The following is a 24,818-nucleotide window of genomic DNA, read 5'->3' on the forward strand; positions in this document are numbered from 1 at the left end:
GGTGAAGGTGCTTCCCAATGAGCCAGATAACAAAATTAAAATGTCCTCCTACCCACCACAGCTTACGGTTCTGGCTTAGACAAGACCAGCTGCCAGTAGGTGTCAAAGACTTACAGCTCCAGTGCTGTCTGCAGAGGCATTCATGCTGCCAGTCCTTTCCTGCAGGGTTTTCCTGTAATTCTGTTCCCTTTTTGTTAAAAACTAATTGTGAGGTGACAGAGGATGCGAGAAAGAGAAGAAAGGATTCTGCTTGTTTTTTTGTTATCGGTAGCCCAGGACTTTGGCAATCGATCCATCTGTGGGGAAAAGCTGTCAAAAGGCAGAAGGAGGGTTCAGAAAGTTGGAGTGGCTCCAAGGGCTCAGCACTGAAAATTAATTTCTTGATAGGCATGCTTCTTGGTAGTCTGGTCATGGGGGGTCAGATGCTGTGGACACAGGGAAAGAAGACAAAACATGACTGGAAGACAAAATGATGTCCCATCTGGGCCACGGTTAGAAATGAGAGAAATGTTCACAACCAGCCACTTTGGCCCCTTTTCTTCTGCTGCTGAGGTGTTTTAGTACTGCCAAGAATTAGAGGCACGGGGGCGGTTGGAGTTGGGAGCAGAGCCAGTGCGTATGGGGCTGGGCATCGCAGGTGGGCCTGGGGCCGCAGAGCTGGCGGGAGGCCGAGGGGAGCGGGTGCTGAGCCCGGGATGGTGTCACGGCCTGTGGGACGCCAGCCTGGCATGGGGTGGTGCAACACGGCCTTAATAAGCTCTGCCCAAAAGCCTGATGGTGTCCTCTGCTCACTGCCTGACACGTGATGTGGTGAACATCCGTGGTGTTGGGCCTCTTGGCCTGGCATTGGGAAGCAGGCCCTCAGCATGGCAATTCTCTCACACAAGCAACGGCAAAGGGGAGATGCAATTCCACATCCTCAGCGTATTTAAGGGCTGAAATTATCCTTCAGAGAATTTGTGTGCAACTTTGGGTGTATCCAGGCCTTTGTCATTAAAGGAAAGGCCTCTCAGCACTTAAGAATAAACCCCAGAAGTGTACGGTCTCTGGCAGACTTGCAGTGGTGAGCCGACGCATGGTGACTCAGCTCAGCCCGTCCTGCACAGAGGATCCCTCTGGTCTCTTCCATCTTGTGGGCCCATTCAGGAGATGCTGTGGTGCCTTGGCATGCGTGACTGCTCTCCGTGAAGGCAGTGCTCGAAACACTTTTCATCCCCAGTAAGTCACAGGTACAGAGCGCAACAGCATCAATTCCTGCTACCTCTCTTTCCTCTCTAAAACCCCCACTCTCTACGTGTCCAAACAGAATTAGCAACCCAATATGATCTCCACTCAAACAAGCAGATCACAGTTAAACTTGTCTTTTGGAAAAAGAAATCTAATGCGTGCACATTTTCTTGCAGGCAAGGAAAAAAATAAAAAATAAGGAGTTCCTGGCCTGGTGCCAAATTAGGGTTTAAAAATTCATGCCCGCCATAAGAATTTATATAACTTCTGAATAATTTATAGGCTGCGCCAATAACAAGGGGCTTAATATCTGATAGAGATTATTTAATCAATAGAAAACAGTGCAGGGAAAAAGCCGTCAAAGAATTAAAGCTTGTCAGTCAGGGCTGGGCAGCTTTTAACCCTTCCTCTGCTATTGAGATGTTGTTTCATATATATGCATGAAAGGGTGTTTTACAAACGGAGTGGTAGCATGGGAGAGGAATTGCCAGGACTTTTTTTTTCTAGAGGCTTTTCTTTGGCAGTCTGTCATTCCAGACAGATCTCTTACTGATTCACCACAGCTTTGAAATGTGTTGAGTTTTCTAGCTCTTAGCTGAAAGTAGTTCGTTTTTGATGAGTCATCTGCTGGGGATTTTGGTTTCCTGTGGGATGGTTCACACTTCAACAGGATTGGTGCTGGTGCCTAGCAAATGGCATTTGTGGTGTGGCTCTTTTGGTTTGTGTATGATTCTGTGGCTGATCTTTGTGGAATAGAGCAGGAGCTTTTTACATGTACGGGCTCTAAGAAGTGTAGGGACAGGAAAGAGCTAAAGATATATCTGTTTTTATAAAGGAGATTCCTGCTTGACTTGTGTCCCTGGCCTCAGTAATTGCTTGGACATCTGTGTCAACTCCAGATTGTCTTAATCTATGCCATGTTCCCTGGTCTTCATATTATTATTCTCATGATTTTCATATAATCATCATCTATTAAATGATATGACAAGAGTAGATGAGCATCTCAGCACATATGGTCATTTCACAAAGTTCCTTACCCATAGGCATTGTACCACAAAGCAGTAAACTCCTGAGCATGGAGGAAATAAGCAGGAGCTCCGCTGATTTTCCTTCTTTTTGTCTGTATCTCATCCTGTATAATTGTATCTGGGTTATACATCTCGTAGTGCACACCTGAATTTGTGCATCTTAAAAGCTAGCCAGCCCCACATGAATACCCAGTCTAATTTCTGGCATAGTAAAAGCCCTAGAACATCACCCAGCGGTGACTAAATTCAGGCACATGTAGAAGACCAACCTACTTGTTTAGGTTTAATTGAGGTTGTGCATCATATGGGTAAATATTGTACCATTCAATAAAAAATGGAATATTAACTGCTTCCCTAACGGGCAGCTAATCACATGCCCTGTTGAACCTGTTGCCTGACCAAAACAAGAAGCTGCATGAATTGACTACCATTCCTAGGGCACCAGAGACTATTCTTGTTACTTGTATTATTTTAGCATTTATAACATTTACCTGAAATACCTTGTGTTTCAGTATGAGCTTTCATCAAAAGATCTCTATCCATTTAATACTTTTATAGTAATAAATACATTTGTATCGCCCCAGAGGATCTAATTTGTGTAGCTGTGAATGTCTCATAAATTTTCTTCATCTATAAGGCTGAGAAAACAGGAACTGCATACCCACACTAGGATGTATAGTGATGGGCTGCTGTGGGCAATCCCATCTGGCACGAATTTTAGTATTTCACACCATTCCTGCTAATGGTTTACAGACAGCTTTTCATCTTCTACAAATTATAAGTGGGGTGTTTGTTTTTGTTGTTATTATTCTGCCATAGATATCTGGTAATGCACGATCCTGGTGTTTTCTGTGCCAGACGGTCTTTCTTTAACAGCATTTTTCCAGGCATTGCTCAGAGCCAGCCTGTTTATTTTGTTGCAGCCCTGCTTTAGAGGTAGCATGTAGCAGTATTGCCTCAGTGGGAGTACTGTGAGTTAGTTCTCAAAGTTCCCCCAAGGCCTGGGCAGAGACATCCTTTAATAAGGTGTAACATAATCCACCAGGTGGGAAGGAGAAGTCATCATGTCTTCACAGCTGTTTTAAGTGATGTCTTTGTAGTGTTGCAGCACAAAGGCAATCTGATCATGGAAAAGACCTCACTGTACTGGCACTGGACAAGAAGGGGGCAAAAAGAGAATCTGTGTACCAGTCAGCTTGGAATTCAGATCACAAAGCAACTGCTGATGATGGGCAAGTCAAGCTGTTGTCAAGCATTTCGGCAAAGAACGGTCTTCAGGAATGAGCTGAAGAAAAACAATGACGTAGCTCTGTGGTTAAGAAGAATGGTGTCCTTCCAAGAGTAGGGGATGTTGTGAAAGCACAGAATTATTTGCCTGGAAATTTAACAAATGCATGGAAATTTAACAAAAGAAGGTGATAGTGGAGACATGGAAGGAGTGGTCGAAGTGGAAAGCTAAGAAAATGATATTGCAGTGATGATCCTATATGTATTTTGAATTTGCTAGTAGTAGGGCAAGAATATATCAAAATGAAAGAGAAGATGATAAATCAATCAATATAGAAGTTATCTAGCTAAAATTAGACAAGAATTTTTAACATTTAACAGCCTCAAATTGCACAAGGGGAGGTTTAGATCAGATATGAGGAAGAATTTCTGTGAGGTCTCTGCTGGTTCCTGATACAACCAGAATCTGAGAGATGCAAAGGTGGTTTAAGGCCATTTCTTTATATTCATCTTGGCTACTCCATCTTTTTTACATGCAGAAATCGTCCCTCCTTTGCAGTACCGTTTGGTTTCTGTTATTATTTGTTTACTGTTTGGGTCCCTGAAAGAGTAAATAAAGTGAAACAGGAAGAATGAGAAAAGAAAGAAAGGGAAAAAGAAAGAAAATAGTCTAGGGTTATTACTTTTCTAAGCTGTGTGCATGCTTCTGATTTGGTGTGTAGTGGGTCATCTGAGGTTAGGAACTTACTAGCTTTTACTGGGGAGGTGGTGATGCTGCGATGCAGATGGAAAGATTGCAAAGGGAATAGATGAAACACAGCTGCATGCAATCTCTCAGCTCCCCTCCAGCAGTGAAACCATTCTTGCATTAAGCATTTAGCTTCTTTGTCTTGAAAAACCAGTGTTGTCTCCTTGAAGCTCAGAAACTTCACCAGAGATGTTTTGTTTCATGTCTTGGCTTGTAGCAGGGGCATGAAGAAATACCATGCAAGCCTTGTGCCTTGGTGTCCTTATGAAAGCAAGCTATGGCCTGCAAAAACTTTTGCAACCTCTTAAAGAATATTATCTAGTGAGGAAAAGCCTTGACTGAGAATTTATTTTTAACACCATGTGCAAAAGGCTTCATATCAAGCTGCAGAAGCCTGTTGGTTTCTCACTTTTCCAGTCCTAGCAAGCAGAGAGGAAGCTGGTGGGGACAGCATCAGGTAGAAGGGGCAAGAGACAACAGGGACGAAGCCCAGCTCAGATACTGAGTGACTGTAAAGAACAGGAGGTAATGCTCGCAACGGTTGTCTCATGTGAAATGCAAGGATTAGAAGAGCTGGTGTGTGCCTGGAGCATCCAAGAGGTGAGAGCTAAGTGCTCTTATGGAGTCTTTTGTCCTAATGTGGCCCCTCTCTGTATTATCCCTGCAGGTGGGGTGCCTGCTGCCAGCCTTGCCTTTCCTTGAGCCTTCCTTGCGATGGCAATTACAGAGCAGGGCTTGTTCCATTTTTACAGTGGGAAGACTGATGCCATCAGTCTTACGTAGGCAGGATTTGAAAAACACTTCCTTCACCTGTAAGTCACTTTTCATCTTCTAATGTAATAGGAGTGTAGTGCTGGCAACTCTTCTGGGTTTTTAGAATTCGTTCCCTTGCTCTGAAAAAAGGGAAAAAACAGTAGTAGAGTGAGATGAGAGCATGTTGTATCTGGGAAAGATAAAAAGGGAAGGAGAGACACAGGAAAATACTTCTTAGTGTTTTCTCTCCTTCAGGCTCTATGCTATTTACCTTTTCCTAGGTCCTCCAAGAGCTGGCACTGGCATGCTTCCAATCCCATAGCACTTTACACAAGTAAAGGATTTTAGTCACTGGTGTGGACTCAGGAGATCTGGATTCTCTTCTGTGCCACAGATTCAGGAAAGATTTTGTGTCTGTACGCCTTATTTTCCAGCCTCTGGCATGATGCTCTTTCTTTCATTTGTTCTTTCTGTTTGGCTTGAAAGCCTTTCAGAATGTGTATGTTTTTCCTTTATGGAGTTATTCACATAAAAATAGAGAGAGAGACAGAAATATGTATACGTAGTATTTAGTGGGGATTGGGTAAGCTGCATGGTGGTGGTTAGAACTGGTGCAACACTTGAAAATGTTGAAACCCCCCTCGCTGGCCTGTTTGGAAATAGCATGTGTACTGACTGCTACTGTGCCCCATCACGTGCCAGCAAAACCTTGGCTGGCACCGAGATGGAGGCAGGTGCTGAATGGTGTCCTTGTTTAATCAAAAATCTCCTAGTTGGGGGCTATCCTAAAAAAAAAAAACCATAACACAGTTGTACTGGAGGGAATAGGGTTGGCGGGTGACCAGCTGCAAATCTGAGCTCAGAAATGCTGGATGCAACATAACCACATCGTACTTGTGGAACAATCCCTGCAGCATTTATTTCTTGCGCTTGACCACTAGGGAATGTGTTTGTCGTCCTTCTAACTCCTGTCACGTTAGGGGCTTTGTCAGATCAGGATACATCGTCGCTGTGCTTCTCTATGTCCCTTAGCTTGTCATAGGCACAAATCTTTTTCAGATGTTCTCCCCTGTTCACTTGCATTATTATATCTGGTGCTTCTGGGTGGCAAGCAGAAATGAATAACCTTGTAAATGCTCCCTGTCTTTCAATTTGTTTTATTTTTCGTACAACATGTCAGTGCATTTTTGTTGAGTGTTTTTAATAAGATGAAGTTGATGAAAATAAATTGCTTTGCAGTTCCTGCTGTGGGTGACAGAAATGCTGGGTCTGTAATTTTCCAAAACTGTGCATTTGAAACCAGTGGAGAGGGTTTTCTGTATGCCTGTAACTGCAATCATCTTCATAAAATTCCTCCCAGGAGAAGAAAACAGCTATTTGAATTTTGGGGGCAAGATGCACTGCCGTATCCAGCTTCTGCTGGGCACAGTGAGAGAAGGAGCTGTCAAGAAGAATTTTAGGATTGATTCTGTGCCAGGTTTGGGTCTGCCATATGGGATATTTAGCCAAATCTGTCTCTAGTATGAGAGGGAGAATGAATTATATAGCAAACCCTCGTAGGACAGTGTCTGTTAGCTAGGATTTGGAAAGCGAGGACTGGGACTTGAATTTGTGGACAGCACAGTGCCCATGGCTACTGCATGTCAGCTTTCTTCTGAGTGTTTCAATGTCTTGCTGAAAAAACATAATGCAAAGGAAAGGTGGTCTCCATATTATCAGGGTGTACTCAGCAGACAGTCTGGCCAGTACCTATCTCTTCCAGGAGAGAAGGTAATCCAGATATTCAAAAAGTGATTTTTGAATCGAGATTTTTCTCTTTTTTACTCATTTTAATGAAAAATTGTCAATACTGCCATATTTTTAGAATTGTTTCTATCTTGTTAAAAAACGCTGAAAATATAGTTATGATTCCCTAAAATTTAGAAATTCATTTCATTGTTCACATTTTTGTGCTTCCATCCTACTCACCTAACTGTCAAGACAGTGTTAATGCCCGTCCCTTGCTGCATTCTCTGCTGCATTTGTGTAAGAAAGGGAAGTGCTCAGATGGCTCTGGGGCTCCACGAAATGCTGTCTCTTTTTCTGGCTGGGATATGAAACGTGGCTGATGCACAGGAGCTGCTGCTGAAACTGGAGCTCAGGTCCCACTTCTGCAACTTGAAGGCTAATGCCATTATTATTAAGCCAATTTTACTTTCCTCAGACTAGCTTGTACTCCTTCTCCTATTCCATCTTTTTGGAAACTCTGAAAACAGGAATAATTAAGCCCCCAAGTTTATGAACTATTCCCTCTTCCATTCCAGAGATTTCCTTGAAGATTACATTGCTTGAGGTACAGAAAGACAGTATCCTGGATTAATTTTGTCATTGTCCTCTGAAATTTGAAGAGTTGGATTAATACCAGAAATAAAACTACTTTGCTGTACAGCAAAGCCTCGAGAGATGGGGATCATACTGCACATACTGACCAGCCCGATCTGTTGTGCTGACCACCCTGAGCCTTGTTGGTATAAGAACAGAGACACACACTCCAAATTTGGAAAAAAACTCCAATTCTTGTTTGCAAGTTTTCCAGTGATGGCTCTCAAACAAACTGCCAAAGGTTTGAAAGCCCCATTGCTTTATTGCCTTACAGAAGTCACCTTTCCAATCGCCTGCCTGGCCACGAAGCCCTGAAACTGCCTTCAGAGGAGCTAGGCAGTGAAGGGGGAGTGTGGTTCTGCCCCTCTTACAAAGCTGAAGGGCATAAAAGCCAGCTGAGCTGCTTGAGACAAAGAACAAAAGTGAATTTTCAGTTTTAAAAAATCATTTGTTGTTTATCATTGTCATTCCAGACCCTGAGCAATAAAACCAAATAATCTCACTGCATAATTTTTCATTCTGTGTTAGAATAGTATATGCTGGGCAATCAGGCAAGGAGACAGGAGAGCTCAGAGCAGCAGTGGAGATGGAAGAAGTCCATGGAGGTTTCAAACAATCCTCTCGCCAATAGAAGTCTACAGTTTAGTCCAGATTATATCTAATTTATTTTTAAATGTTTCGGTTGATGGTGTTTGTGCCACTCCCTTAGGGAAACTATTTCCTTTCCACTATTACGCAACATCTCTAGAGATTTGTTTTAATATGTTTTATTAAATTTATTTTATTTTTTATAAGTTTTCTTCTGCTTGGCTGCCTTTCATTACACCTGCTTACAACAGGAAGATGGTCCATCCATGGCAAGTGCTTTCCTTCCCAAAGATTTCACTTTTCTCTCTTCGATTGTTAAGAGTGCTATGTGAGGACTGGGGTTTTCCTCTCTTGCTCCTAGGCCCCTGTTGTGCCACATTTATTCACTCAGTTCTTAACATGTGAGTTGGGGGGGAACAGCTGCTCCAGCAAATAACTGCTGTTCAGCAGCAAGAGCTGAAGCCCTTTATTGAGGCTGCACACATGTAGTTCTTTTGATCTTTTCTCATAATTTAAACTATTCACCTTTTTTTTTCCTGAACTCCCTCTAGTTTGTTGACATCTGTCTGGTTCCCAGGTGTCTAAGACAGAGCAGTATGTGAGCGCAGCTTTGCCAAGGCTGTTTTATAAAGGAACTGTCACCTCGGTTAGGGGACCTGCGCCTTCCTAGTATGCAGCCTCACTCCACAGTAGGTATAAGCACATCAGCTTATACCTGATTATTCTCTTCTTCCCCTCCTGGTTTCTTGGGTCATTTTTGGCTTCCACATTATCTCTCACTAGACTATGAAACACCAAATCCAACAAATCAATGAAAGGCTGATTAGTTTCAAATAATTCGCTTGTCTAAAGTTTGCAGAACCCCTGTTAATCTGCAGGGGCACCTGTGTTAAAAATATTACTCTCCCCTGATTTTAAAATTTTAATCGTCTTCTACTGTTCTTTCCAGAAGTGTTCTCCTTGGCCATGTGTAAATAGAGGTGTTTATATAACTGTGTGTGTGTGAGAGAGGCTGTATGATAGCTTGCTTACAAAATCCTGGCTTTGTCTTTTTCTAGGTATTTGGTGCTAGAACACGTGTCAGGTGGGGAGCTCTTTGACTATCTTGTAAAAAAGGGAAGATTGACACCAAAAGAAGCCAGGAAGTTCTTCCGACAAATCATCTCTGCTTTAGACTTCTGCCATAGTCATTCAATATGGTGAGTACAGCCATTTCCAGCAGGTGTTACCTGTTCATAAAAGCACATGTTAAAGGCATCTTATTTCTTGACACTTTTATTTACTATTAAATAACTGATGTTGTAAAGCTCTAAAGGCATTAAGTGCTGGCATATTTTAAATACGTGGCTGTCGGTGAGACTGCACCAGTGAGAGAGAGACCTTTCATGGAGTACATTGTCCTTCATTTCTCACTGGAAGAGAATTCATTCACAGGGAATGCTTTAACCAGGAAAACCAAAACCGTCAGGGAAAAGCTGTTTAATTTCCATCATTCATGGTGGCACTTGCTAATAACTGAGAATTACAAACAGTATTTCAAAACGAATCCCTGAAGAAACTTGGGACAGTTACCAATACAGACAAGTCATTTTATGGCATCCTTCAGTTTTTGGAAGCCCGCTGGCTTTTGGCAACTTTGACTGAGTCCCTTCTGGGCATTTGAGTCATTTTTGCCTTTGATTTCCTTTCCAGTAGGGAAGAACTTCCTTGATCTGACTGCAATTGATATTAACTAGCTCCATCAGTCGATTTAACCATAGAGTATGGTTTAACCTGTGCATTCAGGTGGTGGTTTACATTGGACTAGTTTCCACTTCATCTTCAGCAAGTTTAGGTAATTTAAATTATACTGAAATTAAGTTGTTATGATCAGTCTGAGCACGAAGTTTCTGTGCAGCTGCTGACCTGCTTATTTCTGAGAAATGTAGCTCCCCCCAGTTAGATTGGCTGGGGGATACCATTTACATTATGTTTGCGTGGCTGCTTCTCCATAGCCACAGCCAGCCACAGACCTACCCTCTCCAGGAGGCCAAGGGCTGCTGTTAGATATTGCAGCAGAAGGATTTGCATAATCACCATGTGGCTGCCTCTCGGTAACCATACAGTGATTTCTGTACCCCCAGTTTTGTGCGGCGAACTCCCAACCCAGATGTCTGCAGCACAAATGGCTGCAGCAAAAATGGATGCCTAAATATTTCACTCGGTCTTTTAGCCTGCTCCCTTTATGTCTCTGACTCAAGTCAACATGCAATATTAATTTGAAAGAGAGCATATTTCTAATAAATGGAAAGGGAAATAAGAGCCTTTCTAGAGGACATATTAAGAAGAGTATACGGTTAGTGGAAGCAGCAGTCCAAAGACAGTAGGTCTGGGTGGGAACGTCCTGAGGACGATGCCTACCTGGCACAGGCAGGTTTATAATAGCCAGAGAAATTTCCAGAGAAACTGAGAGCAGGTTGTTTGCCCTGACTAGAGGATCTAAGTTTTCTCTGTTGGCAGATACCTTGGAGGAGTTTTGTTCTATGAATTCCACAATTTTTCCTCCCTGCTAATCAACTGGTTTGAGGGATCATGACCTTCTCATAATCAATACAATCCTTCGTAGGCTGTACAAGTGTAACTTTTTATGTATTCTGACCGGGCAGTGGTTTGTATACATAGGTGTTTCTGTTCCCTACTTGGCTTAACACTTAGATACCCAATCCAAGAACACTCAAAATATGTTTAACTACAACTGAAGAAAAGTAATTTTGCTCTTTCGAATGAATATGCCAGAGAAATGTGATTCACAGTTGGGATAGAAGTTTCTCAGAAAGCATATGTATATACACATACACGCTAGTCCTTTGGGCTTGTGTTGGGTACCTCTTGACGTGTCTGACTTTAATAAACTGAGCGAGGATCACGGTAAGGCTGTCACCACGACAGACAAGCACTTCTGGAGGTTTAAGGGGATGTGGAATTTCCAAGGCAGAGTGCACGTCTCTCTTGAGGAGTCCATTTTCCTCTATTAAATATATTGGATTGTGGGCAGTAGTCTTGTTTAGAAGTAAATCCCCTGTCTCCTTCCCAACTCCCACTCGACTAGCATCTAGTGCTGAATAAGCTAGCAGTAAATCATAAGCTCTCCTTCCCTGCCGGTCACTCTGAGTCTTGTGTGGTCTGTGTTATGCTAGGATCTGGGTGATATTCTGAACAGTTGTCATTAAACCCTTTTTGAAAATCAGAGCATGCATAAATGTATTTGTGTGCGTGTGTGTGAGTAAAAAAGTTAATGTGCTTTCCTAAGCAATGAAGCCTGACCTTGTCCTGTCGTGGGGCAGTGAAATGACAAATCATCTCATCAGCCAGGTTATCCAGTTATGACCACATTGAAAAATGAAGGCTTCTGCTTTGGTTAATGACTAAACGTGGGTGCCTGTAACCCACTGGCAGGATAGATTGATAGCCTGGTGTCCCCAGACCCATATCATCATCTGATTGTCTTCCATTACCTCCCAAAACACAGAAATATCCATGGCTTACTTTTACTGCAGTAAGTAACCACATTCAGCTTTCCCTGCTCAAAATGTATTGATGCGTTAGAATTCCTGGATCAAAGAATCAGAAAGGATTCCCCAGTGCTCCCGTCAATAAAAGACTTCTGCTTCTCTGTGGAGAGATCACCTGTGTCTGAGAAGGTGTCTCCAAACAAGCAGTTCAGACAAAGAAGCAAAATAGACTTGGAGCTTCAGTGTGTTTGGATGTTGTTTTAAAAAAATGCAGGAGCTTTCTGTTACTCTGTTTAGTGGAAACTGGGGACAAAGATTTGAGGTAGCTCACTCTGAGGTGCAGTTACTTATGGAGTTTCGTGGTGCATTTGGCCATGGGGGGAAGCTCTCAGGTAACCTGCTGGAGGGTTCTCTCAGGGCTTCCATGGGTGGCATAGCACCCATTTAAAAACAAAACAGATAGTGCTGTGCCAAGGTATTACGTGGCATCCTGCAAACAGTGTGTGTGTGTTACCTTGGTGCTTTGCCCGAGCTAGCAAGCAGATCGGTGAGCTCAGTGATGCAGCATCACTGCTTCTGCTCCCAACTCAGCGAGCTCCGAGGGCTCTGTGCTGCAGCACACAGTGCAGGCATGCTCAGAGGTGGTACAAGAAATGGCAGAGGAACCTGGGGTCCCTTGGGCATTGGTGTCAGACCTTTCTAGCTCGGGAGGTTTTCTCTGGATGTAGCTAATAATTTTTTCCTAGGCTACCAAATGCTGGGTGCCTACTCTCTTATGTCAGGACCTGTAAGTTGTCTCAGCTGGATGCCCCAAATCAATAGCCCTTTTGCATAGCCTGCATCCAGAGCTCTCAGCTAATTGAGCACTGCCTATATTTTCTGCAAAAAGCAGTAGAGGAGCATGTACTGGGGTAGGTCTCAAATTCTTGCTTTCCTCGGGAAGAGGCTGTTAGGTGCAGCAAGGGAATGCTGCAGCGCGGAGGAGGTGGGCGCGGGGCAGGGGGAGCTGGCGGGTGCCGCATTGGCTGTGGGTGACATCACCGCCAAACGCCGGGATTGGCCGCGGCCGGATTTTGTGCGTTGGGTTTGTGCTTTGGTCAAGCTCATATTCAGTGCCTGTATCTCACAAGCTGACAAATAAAAATATGATTACAGAAAATGCCCCGTGGCAAACCTTATTATGGCTTCAGAGATAACAGATAATGCCAATTACTGCACAGGGCAGTGGTGACATTGAGAGGAAATCCCCTGCGGTAATGAGCAGCAAGATTATTATTTCATTTTATTTTTATTTTGGTTGGGTTTCATTTTGTGTTGTGTTTTTTTTCTTCTTTTTTTTTTCCCCGAGTATGCACAAGGGGGGTTAAGGCAGGTTCTTTATGAATATTGATAAATGGCAATTATGAGGGCCCTTTCTCCTTTCATTGCCTGGGGCTGTGCCTGCTTGAGTACGCACAAGGCTCTCGCTGGAGTGTGTCTGTGTGTGCCTGCGTACGCATGGGGGTGTGTGACTTAGGGGGCTAAGGCAATGAATAAGAGCTTTGTTTGGCTTCGCCTGGTGTTCTTCCCATTGGTGCAGGAGGGGAAATGGCTCCTTATAAAATAGCACTTCAAGATTTCACAGCGGTAGTGCCAAAATCTCTGGTATATTACTGCAGGCAGGAGCTGCAGAGCACTGTCAATAAAGGAAGCACGCTTTTAGGAAGAAACCTGGAATGTCTTCAAGAAGCAGAGAAAGCCGAGGAATGCCAGGTGCCATGAGAAACCTTTTCTGTTAGATAGTCCCACCCTCCTAGTGATTCCAGCTTTGCCTTGCTTCTTTTAGAAGGAGGATGCTACACTGTTGTGCAGAGATGGTCTGCTGAATAATTAAGATTACTGCAGCTGGACACTTTGAAATCATGACACAGGGCCTCTAGATGTGACACTGTGTTAGAAATCACAAAACTTAATAACGTTGGTTTCTGTTATTTCTTCCTGGGGTCCTTGAGCCCTTAGATTTTGAAGTTTTCTTTCAGACTATCAAATTCAAAAGGTGCCTTTTTCTACTGTTGAGTGCTGAGATTTGCCAGTCATTGCCTGAATCTAGGAGCTGCAGGTCTATGGTTGAGACTCACTCCAAACAGTGAGGAATCTTCATGTTTTCCTTGTACAGGAAACTGGAGAAAAAACATCAAGTACAGCAGCTGCAATGTTACAGGCAAAATTACCAGCTCAGCTAAAGTCAGAGGACGTGTATTTTTGTAAGTTTATTTCTTTACGTAAGCCACTGGAAACTCAAAAATGGCATAGTCTTATTGTAAGCATAACCAGGTAACAGTCTTTGGCAAGTACATTTGTAGTGATGAGACCTGACAGTCGGCTCTGGCTTTGGAATACATGAGTATATGTTTTGAGGCTCCGTTTTCAAGGAGGGGTAATATATTTTAAAAGATCAGTGGAAATAATTGTATAAAAAGCAGACAGGGTTTCAGGCATTCAAGCCCTTTTTCAGGTCTCCTGATATGTTTATAGATGTTGTCCTTTTTCCTAGCTATAACTATATTTACTTGTTCTGCAGGATTCTGTGAAAAAAAATACCTAAATTTGAGCATAGCAACCATGACTCTAAACGAAGATTCCTCTGTAGGTAGATGCAAGTTACACGTTTGGATCTCATTTGCAGAAGCAAGAGAAAATAAGATGAAAGGCTTTTTCTGCTCATGAAAATTAAAAATACTGCTTCTCATACTATTAATTATTACTGGTAAATTATTTGCATCACATCAGGCTTGTGCTAAGCACTTTTAAGAGGATACTGCAGAACAATTATTCTGTGGTCGTGCCCTTCTGGGAGTTTGGGGTCAGTAAGAAAAGCATTTGCAAAGTAGCCAACAATTTGATTAGTACAAATGACCTGCAACTACTCCAATTAGGAGGTTTCTTGGGTTAGAAATCTGTGACCTACAACGAGTTGTCATGGAAACTGATATGAACGTTTCAGCTCAAAAATCACTTTAAAATAATGGGTTAGTTCATCATCTCGTGCGAAGTGACATAGTTTCTTTGAATCCAAGATCTCGAATCTGTCTCTATACCAGAAATCTTCTGCCAACCCTAGGTGATGGGGAGAAGGTGGTTGTTTTACTTCTCTTTTTTAAGTGTGCTGTGACTGCCTGCAGTACAGCTACGGGGATATCCCCAGAGCAGGAGGACAGACTGGAGAGGTGAGTGAAGGAAGCTGAATAGCATCACTGGGAGCGACCAGAAAGGAAGCTTGGCCAGCGTGTGAGTGGGAAGCTGGAACACGTTAATGCATGTGCGTGCCTTTCATTTTCTCTGCACCACCTATGAGATCTGTGCCAATTTCCACAGGACCATTTTTTCAGAAATCTCTCTTTCTCTCTCCCCCTCTCCTCATCTTGTGCTGCAAGGGAACTGTAAAGCTTTTGTTGCATTATGTAAAAGAGGGATGATGCCGAGAGCAGTGTGTACTTTCCCTGTCATGGCGTGTTCAGTGGCTCCCTTTCACTCACAGGCTCTCCCTTCAAAAGCCTGCTGCATGCAGGCTGGTGGAGCTGACTTCCCGCTCCGTTGTCTTGGGCGAGGAGCTCTGGGCACTCTGTGGCCACCCTGGGTCAGGGGCACACTGACTTCTCCTGCAGGGCTGCATTTCCTTTTGTGTGCCTTCTCAGCATACGCAGGACTCAAGAGGAAAGTTTGCCTGTTTGTCACTAAAGGAGCTGCTTTCTTCTATTCTTATTTCCCAGCCATGTGCTGAAGCCCCCATAGCTTTACCACCTTTAGAACAATGAAAGGGGTAACGAGTCCTCTGTTCACCTGCAAAAAGAGGAGTTGATGCAGTCATAGAAGACATGGAGAGCCAGAGAGATCAGCTGGAAAGGGACCAAAGTAAAGGCGTTTACTCTGCAATGTTCCATTAACGCCAAGTAATTACCATATACAGTGGGATTTTTGTGTTTTGTTTTGTTTTGGCACAAGAGAATTCTTTCCAAATATGAATGCATGAGGCCGTCCGGGTGGCTGGGCTCTTAGGTAAATTATAACAAGCCTTCCCTATTCCCATATGTTCCTCTCCCTTCCTTCTGGCCTTTGGAAAGCTGGCAGTGCAGAGATGGGAAATGCAAATGCGGAGAGGAGGTCTCATTCCCAGTGGCAGGGATGCTGCTTCTGCCACTCTGGTGCAGGCTCCTGGCCTCAATACCATCCCCAAGATGCTCCTCAAATTCAAAATGGTCCAAAGATAGATAGCAGGGGAATGTCCCAGCTAGAAGAAAAATTCCGTCTGGGGCATAAAATTCTCCTGTGGTTGAATGTGCAAGCACTGCCTGATCCCATTGGCACCCTGATCCCGAGAGGAGTGCTGCCACAACAAAAAATGCTCAGGGCTGCCATGGGTTCCTGTGCTCACCATCCATGCCTGACACTAGGGACTGTGTTAAAGGAGGGATGGGGAGGGTCAGAGAGCTGCAATTTCAGGTATTTCAGCGCCTAGTCAGAAGGAAACATTTCAATTCTTGTCAGAGTCCACGCTCTCCCCTCTGCTGTGTGGGCTGTAGAGAAAAGATGGTAATTTTCCTTGGTTTTATTTTGGCGAGAGTCTAGAGACTAAAAACCAAAACTTTAAGGGCTGATGCCACTCCAGATTTCCTTCCACACACATTATCCAACCATCCTAGTCCCACCGATCCTGAGGTCCAATGTAAGGCTTCCAAAATGGTCTCTGTGAGGTGGGCCAGGACCTCTATCCAAAGAGCTCCATCAGCCCAGGTAGGCTGACTCTTCAGGACAAAGCATTGCACAGCACAGCGAGGTGGAGCTTACTTCACATCTGGAGTGTGGATGAAGGCATCCTCTATCCTCTCTCTCTTCCCGCGGCTCTCCAAAAATAAAAATTATTTGCCACGTTAGAGGAGCTTCAGTTTTTCATTAGTATTGTTCCTAAAGAAACTGTCGATATGACTGGCATTAGTTAGTTGGCATCCTTACTGACCTTACCAGCTAGCAGGCTGAGAGCTGACCAGGCAATGAGCAGGGCCACCAGCACTGAGGAGACTCGCTCCAGCCATGGTGAACAGACATTCCTTCAAATGCTCTTCCTTCTCTCTAAATAAAGCTGTACGATTTTAGGATGAGCAAAGAATTGCAATCTTTTTAGGCAGGCAGCGGGATGCCTGCTATAGAATGAACATCACATCTACAGTATCAGCAAGTGCTGCTCCTTGCAGGCTAACAGGCATGGACAGCAGCACCCTCAGCATCCACACCATGCGTCTGTTCAGCATTTGGCTAGGAGCGGTCACCAAGACTGGAAAACAACCAAAACCATTTAAAAAGCCGCACAAAGCAAAGGTCACACACTCAGCTTGCACTATGGGGAGGTTTCTTGTTTCATAGCATCAGGCAAGCACCGCTCACTTTACAGGGAATTGCTACTTGCCACTGGGCCCTAGTACTCAGACCAGAGAACTTCTGTGCGTCCCCCTGGTCAGATGAGGTCTTCCCAGCACCCAATTAGTGAAACCAGTTGTGAGATGAGAGCTGCCCAGGATGTCTGCTGGAGGAAAGATTAAATCACACACCACCGTCTCATTAGTGTCCGGTTTTCCAAGCTTGCCTTAGGACGGTGGGCTCTTCTGTCCTTTTCACTGCAGGGGCTGGAGCATGTTCAGATTTGGCAGGTGTCGCCAAATGCTGCCTTTGTCCAGGACTGCTGTCCTTGGCAAGGGCATTCAGGGCCTCTTTTCCTGACCACTAACTGGTCATTCCCAGTCCTGAAACATTTCATTGTCACTCATCCCCAACTTTTTTTGTCAAGTAGTTATGGCTGTCTTGGTATTTGTTGCATGATGGATGAGTCTTCTCTCCCCAGGTACCTTGAAACTTTGATTTCTATAAGAAAGAGAGATTTTATAGAGTACCTTTTGCTTTTTCAGATGAAAATATTCACAAATCTGAATCATGCCGCTTAGTTATTTACCAGATTGTTTGCTCATGATTAACAAGACAGCATTAACATGCAGGGTTCATCATGTTTATGCAAGACTGGAGACCAAGTTTTATGCTCTTTAAAAAAGGAAGGGAAGAGCAATCCTAGGACTCAGTGATAAGGTAAATGGCCGGTATCTGTTTGGAACATGTGCTATTTTGCTGGAAGCCTCCTTTAGCTCTATCCGTTACACTCGCCAAGTGTCCTATTACAGCATGCTCTGGTTTTGCATAGAGCTGGCCTGCATTATTTACAAGTTGTCTCTGATTGATCATTCCAGACTTCTGTTCAGATAAGAGATCATTTCCAAGGCATTGTCATGCTCCGTATGTTCCTCTGAGAGGATACAGACTGACCGCCTTTACAGGTGTTTAGGGGTAGAGTTACACTTGTGTGCATGGGCAGTGCTAGAGGATGTAATTAGAGGTGAAGAGAAAATGGCATAAAGATAGGGCAGAGCTCTGCTACTGGTGTCGCTGCACTAGGCTGTGCTAATGCTGGGTCTTCTGCAGAGTTCACTTTCTGGGCAGGCAGCTGTTTTACCAAACCATTGTAGCAAATGGCTGTTGTTTGCCTGACACACGTGTTGTCAATCAGCCGTTTCCAACAGGTTTGTGTTAAAACTGAGTACCTGAACTCGCTGCTCTGCGTTGGAAGAGTTTTCTCCGATTTGCACCTTTTATCAAGCAAAACATCAAAGACGGACATTTTGCCTTCTCATAAACAAAAACAAGAGAAGAGCTGCTTCTCCAGCTTGCCTGAAGTGCTTCTCTCATCTCTGTGACTCTCGAAGAGTTGCAAATAAAAGGCAAAAAAAGCAAAATCATCACAAATTTTGTACAACGTTTTTCTCTGTGCATATAAAATCAAGTAAATGTAACAGTTGTGCAAAAGTACTTGAGTTCTAAGAAGCAGACGGGTGCATGGTGGTGTTGGCTCTGGGTAATGGAAATTAATAAATTAGGCAATATGCAATTGCTTTGATTTAAAGCAGGAGTTGCCATCCTGCTTTACATGTTTACCATGTTACAGCAGCGTGGCTGCCTGGCTGTTCCCATGTTGCCAAATAATAAGAAAATTGAGCTTTGCTTGAAAGGAGGCAATCCTCTCTCTTCCTTCGCAGTGCTGACACCCTCAGTTATAAGCAGTGCTGGGCTCAAGGGGTTTCTCCATCAGAACTAGCTGCCCGAAATGATTTCAAAGCCATATCCCTATGTAAACAATTCCTAATAGGGTCTTTCTGCAGCAGCTTTAACAAGTCTGCTTTTTCTCCTCTAGATATCACTAATCCTGTTTCCTGTTGTTGACAGAATACACTGATGATGTTCACTCCTACCTTAAGGAGTTGGCATTTGATGGAATACATCAGCTCTAAATCCAAACTGAAAATTTCCTGATTTCCCTCAGTTCCTCCCTCAAATTATCTTGATATTGTTGGAAGGTGCAGATATTCATTTCCTATCAGGGCAGTGCAGTCTCAAGCCTTGCATTCATCAGGAGTGGGCATTTGGGAGATAGAGTATTGCAAAGATTGGATCTTGGATATGTGTGTTCTCCTATCTGGGAGAGAAAAAGAATGAAATCAATTAAAATATAATAGGTTGGATGCTATACTGGATAAAAAAACAAGTCTTGGAGTGGGAAAGCTGTCAGGGATAATTTAACTCACATTTTTATCCTTTCTTTGCAGCCACAGGGACTTAAAACCAGAAAACCTACTGCTGGATGAAAAGAACAACATCCGGATAGCAGACTTCGGAATGGCATCGCTGCAGGTTGGGGACAGCTTGTTAGAAACCAGTTGTGGGTGAGTGTCTCAGAACATATTGCAAATAATCAGTGGTGGATTCCAGGCATAAAAGTTGTCAATAGCAGGGGGGTTGAGGAAGACCTGCAAGCTTACACTGTGACTCATTATTTCCTAGGAAGTTAGTAAATTGATAAAATGTATGTAGTGTATAAGTTAGCTAAAAGAAGTGTTTTTGTTGTTGTTGGTTTTTTGTGTTTTTTTTTTTTTTTAAGTGTTTCACAGTGAAAAGTAGGCTTCTGTAGATGTCATATGTGGATATAAAAATCAAAGCTTTCAAGTTTGGACTCATCTGCCTATGCTGGCTTGTTTGCTTTCACTGGACATATGTTTGGGAAATTAAAGCAGTAGTGGTAGCTGTTTTAAGAAGTGGCTTTAAAAATATTGGGGGGTAGAAAAAAAATGAATCTATGAGATCTGAAATGGAATTTGTGTGTTGCGTTCAGGCTGCCTGCTTTCAGCTTTTCCTGTTTGTGCTCCACTCTGCTTCATTTCGGCTCACATCCAGGATTGACAGGGAGGCAGCAGAGGCTCCTTTGCAATTACAAGCAGGGCATGAATGCAGATACAAAGGAGGCTGCTTGGAGGAATACTGCAGGGGCAGTATAAAAACACTTCCATGTTAATTTGGTTGCCAGCAGGAGCTTTCTAGGAATGTCCAAGGGAGCCAGCAATAAGCCCAACAGCCAACTGAAGCCCTGGTGCCTCGCTGGGGACAGGGCTAGCTCTTGAGGGGCAATACCCTCTGATCCCCATCACCTCTAGGGACACTGCAGGCACCCATAGGACCACAGCCCCCCCGCAGCCGTGGCCCTATGCCACGTTGACTGTGCATTGTAATGCTGCAGTGAGTTGTGGCAGGGCAGCAGCTGCATCGAGCTGCTGCAGCCTGGCACCACTACGCCAGCTTTTCGTGGCGTCTGAATTTGTAATAGCCGTGAGCTCAGCAACTGGAGTTGCAGGCAGTACCAGCAGCTTTGCACCTCCTCCGGTGTAGATCTACTCTTCTTGGCCCCTGGCAGTGTAAATTTGATGACTGCAGCCCATCTCCATCCTCAGCCTGCTACAGTCTGTGTTTTTTCAGTCTGTGCCCTGAGGCGAGGCAATTCGTGGAGCCGTCCTGGTTCCCTGCACAGCGCAGCCACTGCCTCTCAGTCCTGAGCTGTACGGCTCTGCTTTCCAGGTCTTGAATAATGGATCGCAAAATTGTTTGAAGCTGATGATGTGATCGAATGGTGGTTGATGAGAACACTGAGATGCACCCGTTCCTTCCTGTCTGTGTCAAGGCAAGATTTGACCTCTTAACAGCGCAGATGAGAAGCAGGGAGCTATGAGTCTGCACATCTGTTGCTTGCAGCTGCTTTCAAACCTCCCCTCTAGACTAAGAAATGAAGTCCTCACTGCAGTTACCACAAAGCCTCTCTACTCTTTAAAGAACATTTTCTCCCTTCCTTCCTTGAAAAAAACAACCAGAAGTATAAAACCCAACCCAGTCTCACATTGCCCTGCAGGATTTTTCAGACTCCCTGGGAACCTCTTGGTAGGGTTCCTGTTCTTGTTAGCAGTGGGCTCTGTCATCCAAGTCTAGAATCTCAAAGGGAGATTTCCTTTCCATAAACAGTGCTGGAATTCAAGCCTCCATGCTTGAAGCAGAGCCAGCCCCCACGATGCGGCCTTAAAACGCGCTAATAAAGAAATCAATGGAACGGAAGAGACGTGCCTGTAATAAACAGAACACAGCAGCAACACTATGATCTCCTGCCTTGCAGATGCATTTTAAGCGTGGTGCCAATCACTAGGCCTCCATGTGAGCTATTACACCACTTCATTAATTCTCCTGGCATGGAGCCCAGCATGGCTGGTACTGGTGTCTTGTGATCTATCCGGTTTGGGGGGTGAAGGGAGGAAGGAAGGGAGGAGTATATAACAGTGTGCCACACTGTTCACAAAGAAAGGCAATCCAGTTATGACTCCCTTTCCCTTGGAGAGCAGAGTAACCAACCTCAGAGCTTTTTGAGGCAACAATTTCACCTCCCCTTGTAGCTGGTACTTAGAGCCAGCATGAAAAGGAGCAAGACAGACCGAATCGTGGCTGAGATACTGAGCTTTAATGAGATGTTCCTCCATGCACCCAGAAGTTAATTTCCAGAATGGTTTTATCTGTGCTGTGAACACCGATAATGAGATGAAACTGTAACACTTGCACTGACAGTCAGGCAAGGAGTTTCCAGGTATTTCTGTCAGGCAGAGTGGGAGGATCAGCTGGGGTGTAGCAGCATGATGCAAGGAACTTCGTCAGTACAGCAGAGCAGTTACAGTGCAGTCAAAAATCCATTGCTGCCACAAGTGAACTGCTGAGTCCAAAGTTTGGATAGGCTTTAGGTCATCCCAGATCCTCAGCGGGCCTCACCAAGATATTCACGCAGCCTGAGATACGCCAAATGGCAAACCACAGAGTCAGTCTGATGGGAGCTACTCCTTAGATCAATCACCATAGTTTTCAGTAGTATCAATGGCTACCTGGAGAACGTGGTAAAAGTTCAGTCCAGTTGTGTTTGTGTAGGAGAGGGAGCTAAGGACAGACTGGCTGTTTCATTGACATCATTTGTCACTGGCAGACTGCAAATCAGGCCGTGCTTGTGATGAATCGCCATTACTAGAATCCTGTATTGCACAAATCCTGTGTATACACAGCACAGAGGAACAAACTGTAGTTTTAAACATGCATCTTTAGACCTTTGAATGGAAGAGGAGCTGTATGAATAATTCTGCTTACTGCAGAAACTACACAACAAGGCAGTCTCATGGAGAGATGGTCCTTGAAATGCCCAAGTAACAGGACGAGTCTGTGCATCCCTCCAGGAGCAGCTCTGTGAGCAAACAGCAGACTGCGAAGGAAGCAGAGAATGTGGTAGGATGCTGCTTTTGTTAGTTCAGAACTTGTCGACTCTTCCTCCTCTTTACCCTTCCAGGCAGTGGCATGCAGAGGCACTCCCCCATCTCTTTTCACAGTGATTCTTCCCAGCATGCTGCCTCGCAATGCTGTGGAATGGTAGATGCTGTCCAATCCCTCCTGACTTGTCACTAGGCAAGAAGAATGAGTGTCTTACGGTTAAACCTCTGGACTGGGACCCAGGTGATCTGAGCTTGATTTCTGTCTTTGCTGCAGGCATTCAGGGTGGTCTTATACAAGACACATTACCTTTCTGTGCTTCAGTTCTTCATCTTAACGAGTCATTGCAGTGCCCAAGTTGCTCTGAACATAAACTGCAATCATTTCTAAAGGAGTCTTGGAAAAGTAGGAAGGGTTGGGAAATTCTCTGGGCCTTGTTCTCTATTCTTGAACAAAGAGGACTCATTGCTAAACTGAAAGATTGAGGGAAATACTGTTGAGGTACAATTCTTGGGATTTTGTAATGATCCTTCCTAATTCCCCATTGCTCCTTACAGAAAGCTGACAAAGCACATTTTTGCCATCTCCTCACTTCATTTCATTTGTGAAATGCCGCGTCCCACTGGAAGGAGATTGCTGCAGGCTGCCAGGAGATGGGAGAACCCCACAGCAGAACTGCTCTCTGTGCTGCCTCCAAATCTCTCTATCCCAAACAACTGAGAGCTAAGACAAAGCCAATATAAAGGTAGCTTGCTGTAGCACCAGACCTGATCTGTAAAGAGGCAGTTGGTACACAGACTGCCACCACTGCTGGCAGGCCCACAATTAACTGGGTGTATGTGCAGCAGTCCCCACATAGTAGTGTCTCCGTAGGGAAACCCTGGCCTGATCCAGAAAGCTGTGTGCCTGTGGGAGAACAATGCTGATTATGACCTCTAATTTTATTGAGTGAGAAGAAAGCCGTTGTGCCTGCCAGTGGCATAATGATGGAAGAGAAGACAGCAACTTCCAACACCAGCACCGTGCATTCCTCTGCTCTCAGCTCTCTGTAGCAATTCCCAGCAACACTTTGTAGACGCACTGGCTGTCTGTATACATCAAAAAAGCACCTGTTCTCATTAGAATTGGTCATTGGCTCTCTCTGAGCTCAGGGTATTTGGAACATTCAGTGCGCTGTGTGTTTGTTAAAAAAGTTAACAGATTTCATCTAGCTCCTGGTTCCCGTACACCTTGTATTTGGCGGATCACCACACCCATGATGAGATTAATTCAGAAGGGTGGTGCAGTACTCAGCTGCCGTACACCTCAGTGTCCAAGCACCGCTTCTGATTTTAATGACAAGGCATGATGCTGCACATATTCTTTCCACTTTATATAGTTGTGTATACAAATGTGTGCATGTTATCTAAAACATATGCAAGTGTCCTGCATCCAGATACTGATAGTGTTGCAAATTTAGGCTCTTAAACTTGGAAAATGCCAGAATTAGCAATTTTTACCCCATCTCACCAAGAGCTTCCATTACCAGCACTCCATTTCCATCTCCTTCTCTGTTTTCCACTCCATTCTTAGCAAATTCTGCCAGTCATTTCTGCTCCATATTTGGTCCCATGTCCCAGATCCTTTACTCTTTTGCTAAATTCCAGCTCTAGTTTCCCCTAGTTGGTTGTCCCAATCTGTTGCTCTCAGTCCCAGATCTAACTCCTGTTATTTTTGCAGTTAGCTGGGTATCAGTTTTAGATAAAAAGTTTGGTCTGGGAAGTGTTGCCAGTGCTGGTTGAATTTTCATCCTGATGCTCTGGAAAATTTCCACCAGTAAATGCAAACTGTGGTTTTCTAGTGGTTATGTTTGAATACATTTTTCCAGAGAATGTGAACAAATCATTAAGTTTTCCATTTGCATTTGAGGATGCTAGAAATTTTCCTTTTTTTATGGGAGAAAACATATTTAACTTAAATTAGATTTAAATAGTGGAAATGTTTTGGCTTGTAAGCAGCACACATGCATACACAAACATGAAACCAGTCTGAGGCAGACAACCGGCAGAGAAAATCTCAGAGACGTTAAATTGATGGTAAGCCATAAGCAATTTAAAATGAGGATTATGAAGGGAAATATCAGACAACTTTATTAATAAGGAATAATACTGGCCTTGCCTATAATACATCCCAAGGTATGTTAAAAGAGTTTTAATTCTGCAAAATAAAGCGCTGAGATAAGATATGCTACTCTTTAAGTTGCCAGTATAAAATTAGCTTGGCCCCAGAACATTCATGCACATTAGAATATGGCCTTTAATTACAAGCTTGTACAGTTCTTTTTCACCAAATCATTTGTCTCATTTGGTGTTTTGATGGTGGTGTGTTGTTTCGTTTTTGTTTTTGTGTTGTTTTTTTTTTAAATAGCTATTTAATATTTGATTTTTCCTCATTGTTCATTTTATGGATCTATTTATAATTTCTACTCACCACATTGAAGCCTTGCTATGAATGCTAGGTAGGATTTTCATCTCAGTCTTAAATTTACAAATATTCACTATACTGAAAATTGGGGAACCTGCAGATTGAGATTAGTTGTAAATGTCTCAGTTTAAGGCGCCTTTTCATGTGCCTTCACAGATGGATTCCAGGAGAGGGTCAGAGAGTTTGATTCTCCAGTAAGCCAACCAGATGGATCTATCCCGAAGTTGTCCTTCATGGCACCAA

The 24,818-nt window shown here is 43.8% G+C and overlaps 1 protein-coding gene across 10 annotated transcripts in view; it reads left to right on the forward strand.

The window, feature by feature from the left end:
• The window catches only part of BRSK2 (BR serine/threonine kinase 2), a 319,520-nt gene that overhangs the window by 200,933 nt on the left and 93,769 nt on the right, over positions 1-24,818 (forward strand). For all 10 annotated transcript variants that reach the window (XM_040559843.1, XM_040559842.1, XM_040559845.1 and 7 more), the window contains 2 exons: positions 8,991-9,131; positions 19,103-19,219. In XM_040559843.1, the coding sequence (XP_040415777.1) occupies positions 8,991-9,131; positions 19,103-19,219 (258 nt within the window). The remainder of the gene's footprint in view (positions 1-8,990; positions 9,132-19,102; positions 19,220-24,818) is intronic.

The sequence above is a fragment of the Cygnus olor genome, chromosome 5 (genome assembly GCF_009769625.2).
Source record: "Cygnus olor isolate bCygOlo1 chromosome 5, bCygOlo1.pri.v2, whole genome shotgun sequence".
Taxonomy (NCBI): Eukaryota; Metazoa; Chordata; class Aves; order Anseriformes; family Anatidae; genus Cygnus; species Cygnus olor.